Source organism: Lemur catta, chromosome 17, assembly GCF_020740605.2.
Source record: "Lemur catta isolate mLemCat1 chromosome 17, mLemCat1.pri, whole genome shotgun sequence".
In the NCBI taxonomy this organism is placed as follows: Eukaryota; Metazoa; Chordata; class Mammalia; order Primates; family Lemuridae; genus Lemur; species Lemur catta.
Genome location: NC_059144.1, coordinates 40618038 through 40630336, shown reverse-complemented (window position 1 = coordinate 40630336; position 12299 = coordinate 40618038). Strand labels below are relative to the sequence as shown.

The following is a 12299-nucleotide window of genomic DNA, read 5'->3' as shown; positions in this document are numbered from 1 at the left end:
CACATCCAAATACATAAACACACACGTGTTTTTCCAAGGAAAAAAAGGCAGGGGGAGAGGAGATCATGGCAATGTTCTCTAAAGTCATGTTTCAGAAGGCAAAGAAAGAGTGCAAATAAGTATTCCCATGGCCAAATATGATCATCTCAACGGAAGACCACCTCCCTGAAACCTGGAAAGTCTTAGGCAGCATCTGCTGTGCTTTCGAGTTGCCCTCTGTGGAACACTAAAACCCCACTGACTTGTGCTCTCTTCCTTCTTAAGTCCCAGTTGCTTGGCCCGGGGCTCCCCACCACCCCAACTTGGTGCAAGAGCTGGATGTTGGCCAGCTATCGTTCCTGGCAGAACAAAAGATGGAGTTTTCTCTTGTGCCTTTGCCTCTGTACAAACCTTTGCCTCTCTTGTACAAACAAGCCTTGGTAAGTGACATGCCTTCTTGCTGCTTCTCTTTCCCCACACCGTAAACCCCAAATTTAGCATGAGATTTCCAATGTAACAGTTGAGGATTTACCAAATTTTAAATGAAATTATTCTGCAAAATGTTAATTATTTAAGTGGAAGAGGTTCAGTTCCTTTTATACATATATTTTCAGAAAACTAGTTCTGGGAAAGAGTTTATAAAGTAAATGGCTCTTCACTAGACTCTCAGAAGTACGTATTACTGATTTATAAAACATCACATTGATCAGAAAGGTCATCACCTTAAATAAACAAAACCCAGATAACCCTTTTAACTCTGCATTAATGAGGATTTTCAACGCAGCCACTATTTTTATTCGTGAGAGCACTAAGTATTTTCACTTCCATGGAGCACTTAACACACTGTAACTATCTAAATGGCTCAGTCAATTTATGTGGGAAATACTGATGTTACATGATTTTCTTAGAGGGCAAAAAAGAACTTGAAATCAGAAAACTCCAACCATGGTCACAATCTTCTAAACTCATTTCGTCATCCAAAAACAATGATTTAAGACTAGATCAGTGTTACCCAAACTTTAGTCATTCTCATACCTTCATAATTTTTGCCATATTGATGCTCCACTTACATTATTATATATTTTAGATATTACATATATAGTTGTGCACTGCACAATGTTTTGGTCAATGATGAACTGCATATACACTGGTGGTCCCATAAGGTCACAATGCAGATGAAAACTTCCTATTGCCTGGTGAGGTCTCCATAGAGCAGTGTATTACTCACATGTTTGTGGTGATGCTGGTGTAAACAAACTTACTGTGCTGCCAGACTATATAAAAGCACAGCACATACAATTACATACAGTACACAATATCTGATAATGCTAGTAAACAACTATGTTACTGGTTTATGTATTTACTATATTAAACTATTAACTATCATTTTTGAGTGTGCTCCTTCTACTTATTTTTTTAAAAACAAGTTGGCCAGGTGCCATGGCTCATGCCTGTAATCCCAGCCCTTCGGGAGGCCAAGGCAGGAGGATCGCTTGAGGTCAGGAGTTCGAGGCCAGCCTGGGTAACACAGTGAGACCCTGTCTCTACAAAAAATTTAAAAATTAGCCAGGCATGGTGGCATGTACTCCTAGCTACTCAGAAGGCTGAGACAGGAGGATCACTTGATCCCAGGAGTTCAAGGGTGCAGTGAGCTATGATTAAGCCATTATACTCCAGCCTGGGGCAACAAGACTCCTGGCCCCAGGTGATCATCTTGCCTTAGCCTCCTGAGCAGCTGGGACTATGGGCATAAGCCACTTAGCCAGCCCATTTGTCTTCTTAAAGGTGATGGTGCACCTCCATTCTGACCCACTGTTAGCAGGTTTGGGGTTTGCTTCTTGCAGGCAATCTGATTCCCATGCTCCTGGGAAAGCCTCATGGGGTATACCAAGCACTCTCAATAAAATCCACAGCAATATACTAATGGTAAGTTATTTTCTCTTTGTTAGAGCAGAACTTGAAGTTACTGTGTTTTTGAAAAAGTATATTCCAGAAATCATGTTCTTCTCCATTCATTCAAAAAACGTATTTACTGAATGTCTGCTGTGTGTGCCAAGCACTGTTCCAGGTGTCGGGAGTACAGTGGTAAATAGGGCAGCCTAGGCCTCAGACTGGGAACAAGTGAACATAAACCCTTTAGTGATTTCAGGTATTGATAAGTGCTATAAAGAAAATAAAAGAGGGTGATGGGACAGACATGATGGGAGCCTTAGAGAGTGATCAGGGAAGCCTCTCTCAGTCTGAACCGAGAGACCTGAAGATAAAGGGGGTTGGGAGTGGGGAAGGCACAGTAAGTGCAAAGGCACTGGGCAGGAACAAGCATGGCCCTTCAATAACCAGAAACAGCACCTATGTACTGTGTAGCAAACAAAGGGGAGAGAGGTGTAAGAAGGGGACAGAAAAGTGAGCAGGGGCCAGGTCACACAGGGTCTTGCTAACCATGGGGGTGGGGTGGGCATGGATTTCACTCTGAATGGAATGGATGGGGAATTACTAAAGGGGTTTGAGTAGGGGTGGGTCATGATCTAATTCATACTTTTAAGAGATTACTTTGGCCACTGTACAGAAAATGGGCTAGAGTGGAGGCATTTTAATGCAGCTCAGAGAGACTTGGGTTTTGTATTTGCCCAGCTAGGCTTACTACAAGTGTATTTAAATATTAATATTTATTGACTGACCACAGCTTGAGAAAGGTTACAGTAAAAGCCTGGCCCTTGACTTGAGGAATTGCTGGGAGTTCCTGAGCACTGCCCTTAAAACACTTGACAGCAGGCGTAGATGGCAATGCCATGCTCACCCTGAAACAAATGCCACTCTTGGTGGCAACTTTCTCTGTCCTGCTTTCCTTGAGTAAATGGATACAAAACAACATTCCAGCAGTAACACTTGGTCTGTTCCCATGTAGGCCAAGCAGCCTGGTAAATTATAAAGGAATAAAAGCTGCTCAAATATGTGTATCCTAGTAGGGACCATACTATCAACAGAAATCATTCTCAGCAATGCAGCTGAAGATACAGGATCAACTATAAAGACAGATCAGAAATTTTGTGTAGAACAACCAGTTTGAGTGAAGAATTATTTGACAGAATCACTTGGGAAAGGTAAATTTCTGAAAAAATAAGAATCCAATTCATACAAATTTTCTAGGGAGAGATGCAAATGCTCAGAAATAATCTTTTGACAACTCAATTCAAGATTTCTTGCCTAATAGTGCATTTAAGACTATAATCAGGTGGGGGACATTCTTTCATTAAGCCAACAGAAACAAGTGACGTACTTGGTCACTAGAAAGAAAACAAAACTATCTGTCCATCCAACTACCCACTCACCCATCTTCTAGCTCCTTCTACAGATGTGGCTCCTAACTGCCTGGCACCAGGCAGGGCAAGGCAAGGCAAGGCATGGAAATCAGTGTGCAATGACAACTGAGGCCTTTGTCCTCCTCAGGATGACATTAAATGACTAATTACCCAATCAATTAACTACTGGGAGATAAGTGCCCCAAACTGAACCCACTGCACTAAGGCTGACATGAAGAAGTAGCAGCTAGACACAACCCAGGAACCATTTAGAGAAAACTGCACAGCTGACAACGGGACATTAGACCTCATGCCTCACTGGTTTTGTTCCCTAAGAGAAAAGCAAAGGGGAAGTCAAGGGGAAGGCCCAGAAATAGACAAGCTGCCCCCAGAGGTTTCCTCCAGATGTTACGAAACATCTCTTGCATCTGCCCCTTACACACAACGATTCCCTCTCATAGTTGGACAGATGCAGCTGCACCACACCAGGCCATACCTGATAATGACGGGCCTCTTTCTCTCGGTGCATCTCCATTTTCTGACCTCACTTTTCCAGAATCACTCTTGGCATGTTCACCGTTGGTTAAATCTGTTTTTTCAGGAGTTGTTGGTTTGCTTTGTGACTGGCTCTGCTTCAAACGACTGAACTTTGGGGATACTGCTGCAGCTTGGATCACAGGGGACTGGGGTTTTGACTGGACTGTTTTTTCCAATTCTCTGGCCTCCTGCAACTAAAAGGCAATGAAAAAGGGATCCTATCTAAGCGGTCCTGGTATTTTGGTAAGAACAAAAATTATGCCAGCCTATTGCTCTAAAAATTTCCAGCCAGAAGGATCAAAAGTTTAAAAGGAAATAAGTTCCTTTGACAAACCCAAAGCAAATTCTGAATGCAAACTTCAAAATCCATGCAACATTCTCTCTCTGATTTTTAAAGCAAGAACAAAAGCACAGTACAAAGAAGTCACAGGAAGAAGGGGTAAACTTTAAACTCCCAGTCAATCTTCACAGGTACCGAGGTCACACGTGAAAGAGAACAAGACAGTGGTGACGTCATGCCCCCAGTGGCTGATAAGTGTTGCCACTCACCACTTGGTTTTCCATGCGGGTGAAAATGACGTTGAGCATCTGAGTAAGGGTAGCCTTGGCAGTGGTTTGATTGATGAGATTTTTGCTGGCCAAATAGATATTGTAACACGTCCTCACTGTCTGCAGGATAGTGCCTTCATGAATTTCAATGTGTGGGGAAGTCACTGCGGTCAGAAGAGCCTAAAACAGAAATTGGAAACCTTTGCCATCAGGAACACTAACCACCCTCCTGCCCTCCCACAGCCAGACTTTTCCAGAGGGTTTGGCTGTTTTTTGTTTTTTTTTTTCATTTTTTAAAAATAAAGATAGCTCTGCAAACTAAACAGGATGATTAGCACCAAGAGCCAACTCCCTACAGTGAGTTTAAAACAATTAACAACTTCATAAAATCCTAATTATTTGAAACAATTAAGTTGTATTGAAGGAGGTTTTCTACTGGCTCGCTTTTTAAAAAGCCAAACTTTGGAATGTTAATAATGATTGAAAAACTTAGAATGAAAAATAGATGCTTCCCTCAAGAGGAAAAACGCTCCACTTGATCTTGCCCATGTTAATCACAAAATACATGTTTCCATGGGCAGTCAGTTTCCCAATTCCCTAGTGGGTTTTCAAAAGAGCTTTAAGAAAGGTACAGTTAACATGGAGCCTTCTCCTCCTAAAGCTAATATATTCAGGACTTAAGATTTGGAACTTTGGCTACACCCATCCCGATCCTGTTCTCAGACAAGCAGATGGCACCATCCCATGCCAAACCATTCCTGGCAGCAGAAATGGAACAGGGAAGTGAAACAGGGGAAGAAGGGGACAGAGGCAAGTTGGTGATAAGAGTATCAACAAAGACCTGCTGAGAAATCTCAGACTGGGAATCCAGAATTTCAAGGAGAAAGACCAGAGGATTTCAAGTTGATTTAATTCACAAGCAATTTACATTATTATTAGTGGAACTACTTACTTTGAAAACACACCTGGTTCCACTCTTCTCATCTCAGTCCACGCTAATAAATTCTGACACCTAACAAAAGATCTGAGTGATGCTTAAATTTTTCTGTTCCAGTTTAGCACCAGCTGAGACAACTAACACATGGTAAATTAAAAATCCAAATTCCCAAAGGGGACTTGCTTTCTAATTTAAAAACCAGACCAAGCAAACAAACATAAATACCTTAATAATTTGTAACTGAACCCCTTCATCGGTCTGCGGGCCCTGAAAACAATTGCAAATGGTTTCAACAATCCTGTCGATCAGCCGCTTCCCTGGGGCTCCGCTGTCAGGGGCATTGCCAGTGATGTGCCCATAAGCGATGAGTTTCTAAACAGATAAAGAATAGAGATTACAGTTTCTGCCTGGCTGGGACTGAGGCCACCATGGCAGCCCACAGCGCAAAAGACCGTCCGTGATCATGGCCTGTAACTTCCAGTTCCTACGGATCCCCCTGCTCCCCAAGAGCCAGGCAGGCTCAACCACTGTGAGCACAGCCTTCATCCTGTCCCCTGACAGCAGAAGGTCCCTGCAGCGGTGATACCGTGTCTGATGAAGAAGACATGGTGCAGAGCACTCCCCAGTACAAAACCATTTGTCCAAAATACTATGTGATTAAAAGCTGTACATACCAGACACAGGAATCAGATCAGTGTTTGTCTAGAGCTGGAGGTAGGGAGACATGGGGAGTGACTGTTAATGAGGCTATAAAAATGGTCTCAAAATTTGATGATGATGATGGTTAATCTAACTCTCCCAATGAACTAAAATTCACCAAATTGTAAACTTTAAACAGACGAATTGTATGTATGCTAATTATATCTCAAAAAAGCTGTAAAAATTATTTATATACATGCATACATATTTTTTTTCTTTTAACAGAAAGATACCTAAGAAAAAAGTGATAACACGTTTTGCTTGAGGGGAGAACTCAGTAACTGTGGGCAGGGGCGAGACTAGACACTTTGTAGTAAATCTTTTCATTCTTTTTCAATGTTGAATCACTCAGCATATTTTTTATTCCAAAAATTAAAAAACAGTAACTGGATCCTGTACCTATGCCATCAAACTATGTGTCACCCAAGTGGCTGCTTAGGCCAGGCCCCCTGTCAGGTTAGAAATTGGTTTGGACAGGGCCACCTTCTCAGAGGCCACCTGCCTGTGTCACCTCACTCAACACCTGGATTTCAACGCGGAGAATCTGAGAGCTAGAAGAGACCTCAAAGGGTAGTGGCAGGATGATTTCCTAAGCCTGGCTTAAGTTCAGAATCACCTGAGGGAGCTCATCAGAAATACAGATTCCTGGACCTCAACCCTGACCTACTGAACCAGAACTTATAGGGCAGAGCCCAGGAATCAGCATTTTTCTCCAAGCTATCCAGGTTATTTTGACGGTCAACCAGATAAAAGAACCACTCAAACCACTCATCTGGCATGTGCATACATGAATTCTAAGGCACTCTCTGCTTCCAGTGACTTGGTAGACTCCTAAAAATGCATTTTTTTCCTTATCGTTTTTAGCTTCTGGCAAGTCCCATTCTTGCCTCTATCCACACAACGTGGACTCATGCTCCTGAGGTTATCTCCAGAGCTACCACCACTGCGGGGGAGGACTGGCCACCCTTGCAGAGGCCGGATGTTGTTTTTCAATGGCTTTTTCTTTTCGTTGGCAAAAGCGTTGCCATTCAATAAGCAGAAAGAAAAATGGAGTGGGAGTGAGAGTGGCTTAGAGTAGAAATGCGATATTGCTGGATCGAGTGACTGGATGAGCAGGAAAGAGGTGTGAACACACTCTGCTGCTCAAGGCCAACCCCGGCAGCTCCAGATGGGGGGTGCAGAGTGTGAACGGCAAGTCCAGATGCCCTCTGCCTCACCCCTCTCATAGCTGCTTTGGATGCACCCTTCCTAGGAGGGCAGGGCCAGCCACCTGGAGAATGAGCTCTGGTTTCTGACACTGCTTACTCTTACTCCTAATGGACTCAAGCCTGTTTTGAGCACTGGGTTGTGAGAGGGATGGTCTAGGAACTCCTAAAATGTGAATATTGAAAAGCAGTCTCTGTAGAAGCCAATACTGATGCAAAGCAAAGATAGAGCTGAATTATTAGATGTTTAATTAAAGTATGAAAACGGATGGGAAGTATTTTCCCCTCTATAGACGCCTTGAAGGACACATTACCCTTCACACTGCAAAGGGTTTCAAGTATGATTTTCCACCTTGCCTGTGCCATGAGACAGGGCCAGAAGAAAGCAGAGTTCCTGTGTCCTATGGGTCTTTCTGGTTCTGCTTTCTCATCCTTCTCTGTGCGAGATGCTGTTCTTGGTAGTAGAGATACAATAATAAGGTAGATGTGATCGTTTTTCTCAGGGTTTATATTCTCCAGGGAGACACACCAAAGCCAAAAGTCCTGACTGGGACCCATAGGTGATTTGTAGATACCTTCCCATCTCCTTCTACTCTTCCCAAGTAGACGCCTTATTCCTTGCAGATACAGTGAGGGGCTGGGAAGGACAGAGGAGGGAGGCCTTTGGGCAGCTGGCCCACTGATACATGTGTCCAAGGGGGCTTGTGCAGGGACACTCTGGCACAGAGGGGAAGATGTGGAAAATATAATACACTGTAGCATGCCTTCATTGGACCCAATGCACAAGGGAATATGCTATGTGGTCAGTTTCTTGGTGCAAAATTGGACACACTTAGTAGTAAACAGAAGCTGGAGTCAGTAAGCTCTATTCCAACTTGACTCACCCATATAGATGAATATATTTGGTACAAACTAAGTATTCCAACTCACTGGTCTACTCTTCTGAAGTTAGTTCCATTTCTTTTGCCCCAGTGGTAAGAATCCAAAGAGTCACCTCTGAACCAGAGAAACTGAGGCACGTGTCCAAGAAGTTTGCACAGGGACGTTCCCTGTAATCCTGTGTATAAATAAACGCCTCTCTACAGGAGACGGATAAATACAACGGCACAACATATATCAGTCAAAAGAAATGTGCTAGATCTGCATGTAGAAATATAGCTATTAATAGATTTTCAAAAAAATTTTTATATTGAGACAGGGTCTCACTCTGTTGCCCTAGGCTGGAGTGCAGTGGCATGATCACAACTCATTACAGCCTCAAAGAATTCGGGGGGCTCAAGCAATCCTCCTGCCTCAGCCTCCTGAGTAGCTAAGACTATAGAGGGCATTCCACTGTGGCCGGCTAATTTTTTTATTTTTGTGTAGAAACAAGGTCTCACGATGTTGCCCAGGCTAGTCTCAAACTCCTAGCCTCAAGTGATCCTCCTAACGTTAAGTGATCCTCCCGCCTTGGACTCCTGAATTGCTGGGAGTAGAGGTATGAGTCACTGCACCGGACCTAGAGCTCAAAAACACTGTTGAATGAAAGCTGCAGATAAATTTGTACAAGTGATACCATTTGAAAAAGAAAAGAGAAGAAAGAAAATTACATACTTAAACAGGCAACTGGGTTTGGGGCTGGTATCCCAACAGACTTCAGCCTTATCAGTAAAGTTCTAAAAACTTTTTAACAGCGAACATAGCCATATACAACACATGTAATTACAAATTGATTTTTAAATGTGAATTAGAAAATGTAAAGTTTTCTGGAAGTAAGAGCTAAAAGATACCTGTGGTATGAATAGGACAGCTGAGACCAATGGTTTCCTATGGCCTCCACTGGATGGAAGAAGAAAATATTAGAATTCTATGTCTGTCTATTTTTTATCTTGTCCTTTTAAAAGTTCTACTTTTTGTATGTTTTAGAATGCATATATTTTTAAGGCTAGTAAATATATACACTTTAGTAACACTAGTACATGTATATAATTTTAAATTGAAGAAATATGAATATAAGAATATACTAAAAAAATTTTTTTATTATTGATACATGACCAGAAAAACTTAGCGACCACTTACTAGCTTACATAAGACTGATCCTAGTCCTTCTTACTCAGAGCTCTGGCCTTAGGTAAGTGTGTAGCAGCCCCATCATAGAAGGAAAGGAATGCAGAGAATCTTTATCACTGATAAAACAAGCAGCAGGGGGTCTCCAGGCCTCTCCCTGAGGGGAGGGTGAACCTGAGCCAACTGTGCTCATGGCAAACCAAACCCAGAGGCACCTTTGCCACCCTCCATCACCTTCCAAGCTCAAGGAATGAGAGGACACAGTGTGGATGTGTCTGCAGCTGGCTTTAATTCTGCCAAAACCAAGTTTTACCCTTAGATAGGGGCCTTCCATTTCCAAGATGGAAGTTACCTCACCCACACTGGGAAAAGCCAAATGGGCTTGGCAAGGGCAGCCACCAAGGGGAAGTGCATTTTTTCCATTTGTCAGCCCAGGAAGCACCCAGCCACTTTCAATGCCATAAAAAGAATGACCCATCTTGCATTTTGCATACTGGTGTAAAAAATCCTGGTGTACCTATTAAATTCCAGAGAACTTCTATTCTAAAAGAGAGAGAATCATATACCATAAGCCTCAGGACTCACAGTGAGCAAGTAAAGCAGGATGTCAACATTTCCATTCGAAATCATACTTACACATGCAAGAAGGTCTAGAAACAGACTATTTCTGTTAATGAAAGAGGCCAGAGCTACAGGGTGATAGTTAAGAGCAGGGGTCAGCCACCTTTTTCCATAAAGGACCACATACTAAATATTTAGGCTTTGTGGGTCATATGGTCTCCACTGCTGCTACTCAGCCCAGCCATAGTAACAGGAAAGTAGCTACAGATAGTACATAAACAAATGCACATGGCTGTTGCTATGGATTGAGAGTTTGTGTCGCCCCCAACCCCCAATATGATAGTATTAGGAGGTTGGGCCTTTGGAAGATAATTAGGTTTGTTTTGTTTTGTTGAGACAGAGTCTTGCTCTATTGCCCGGGCTAGAGTGCCGCGGCGTCAGCCTAGCTCACAGCAACCTCAAACTCCTGGGCTCAAGTGATCCTCCTGCCTCAGCCTCCCAAGTAGCTGGGACTACAGGCGCATGCCACCATGCCCGGCTAATTTTTCTATTTTTAGTAGTGACAGGGTCTCACTGTTTCTCAGGCTGGTCTTGAACTCCTGAGCTCAAGCAATCCTCCCACCTTGGCCTTCCAGAGTGCCAGGATTACAGGTGTGAGCCACCACAACTGGCCAATAATTAGGTTTAGATGAGGTCATGAGGTTAAGGTTCCCATGATGGGATTAGTGCCCTATAGAAAGAGACCAGAAAGGTAGCTCTCCCTCTCCAACATGTGAGGAAACAGTGAGAATACAGCCATCTACAAGCCAGAAAGAGGCCTTCACCAAGAACTGAATTACCAGTACTTTGTTTTTGGACTCCCCAGCCTCCAAAACAGTAAGAAATAAATGCCTGTTATTTAAGCTACCCAATCTATGGTATTCTGTTACAGAAAACTAAGACAGCTATGTTCCAATAAAACTTTATTTACAAAAGCAGATGGCAGGCCAGATTTGGCTCATGGGTCAAAGCTGATGACAACATAGTCATGGGGTGACTGAGTGCTAACTAGCTGCCCATCCAATTTCATCACTTTTTGTCAAGAGACCTTGGATTGGGCAGTCACTTCGTTCTCTAAGCCTCAGTTTCCTTGATTCCAAAATGAGAATAAGAGCAAGTACCTCAGAGGGTTGTCGAGAAGATTAAACACAGTAAACTGGATGAAGCACTTAGGGCCCACCCCAGGCTGAGAGCTCAGTACACGGTAGCCATTGTTCTTAGGACACCAATAATGTTCACAGCCAGCACTGGCTTCCGAACTAAACATGGACATGGGGAGAAAACAACTAAAATTAAACTTTTGCCAAATTTCCTCAGAAACGTTCACAGCAAAAATATTTTAGAAGTAGGACTAGAGCCTGCCATTTAAGAATTCTTGGCTCATTATATATTTTACATAGGACAATCTGCACAGAATTATATTGAATGACAAAATGGTTTTTCATTTGGAAGAGTTGCTTCTGTGAAGAAACTATCATCTATTCTCACGTCTACATATCAAAGAAGATTAATAGAGTAAATATTAGACTGGATGTCAAAAATGTGGCATGACCACCGCCACTTTGCAGCCCTGTGCCTCGGTAGACACGACCAATCAATCACAGCACTCTTTGTCAAGAAACATTTTCCACACAGTTCCCTAAGCAACCATAATATAGAATCTATTCACCACTCCTGTTCTAGAAAGTACTGCTAAATGTGGATCTCTTCAATGTTATTTTTAAAATTTATTAAACTTTTTTCATTGATGTGGGTTGCCCACTGAGGTCAAGAATAAATGTTCTTGGGCCAGGAGTGGTGGCTCATTGCTGCAATCCTAACACTCTGGGAGGCTGAGGCGGGAGGACTGCTTGAGCCTAGGAGTTGGAGATTGCAGTGACCTGTGATGATGCCACTGCACTCTAGCCGGGGAGACAGAGCAAGACTCTGTCTCAAATAAAAAAGAATAAATGTTCTTGGAGGTAATCAGAAACCTCAGGAGCAGGCCTTGAGAAAAAGTACAAGAATGCTGGACTAGGAATTCAGAAACCCAAGTTGTGGTTCTCTTTCTGTCTCTCACTACCTATATATTTCTGGACAAATCATCTTAACCTCTCTACTCCTGCTTCTTCCTCAGTAGAAGATAATTTTATAACAAAGTTATTTGTGGCTCTAAATACAGCTGGTCCACATTATTTGCAGATTCTACATTTGCAAATGTACCTACTCACTAAAATTTTTTTACTTATAAGCCCCAAATCAATACTTGTGGATCTTTTGTGGTCATTTTCGGACATGCACAGAGCAGTGACAATTCTGAATCACTTGACGTTCATGTTCCTATCTGAGGTCAAACAAGGTGACACTCTGTCTTGTCTCAGTTCTACTGCAAACAAGTGTCTTTTTAGCAATGTGTTTAGTGTTGTGTTTTTCGCATTTTTGTCTTTTTTGTTGGTGATTTTGCAGTTT

At 42.6% G+C, this 12299-nt stretch overlaps 1 protein-coding gene across 2 annotated transcripts in view; it reads right to left on the bottom strand.

The window, feature by feature from the left end:
* ARFGEF2 (ADP ribosylation factor guanine nucleotide exchange factor 2) overlaps positions 1-12299 on the bottom strand; it is an 86401-nt gene that overhangs the window by 57290 nt on the left and 16812 nt on the right. For both annotated transcript variants that reach the window (XM_045529230.1, XM_045529231.1), the window contains exons 4-6: positions 5527-5673; positions 4365-4544; positions 3775-4009 (exon numbers count right to left, since the gene is read on the bottom strand). In XM_045529230.1, the coding sequence (XP_045385186.1) occupies positions 3775-4009; positions 4365-4544; positions 5527-5673 (562 nt within the window). The remainder of the gene's footprint in view (positions 1-3774; positions 4010-4364; positions 4545-5526; positions 5674-12299) is intronic.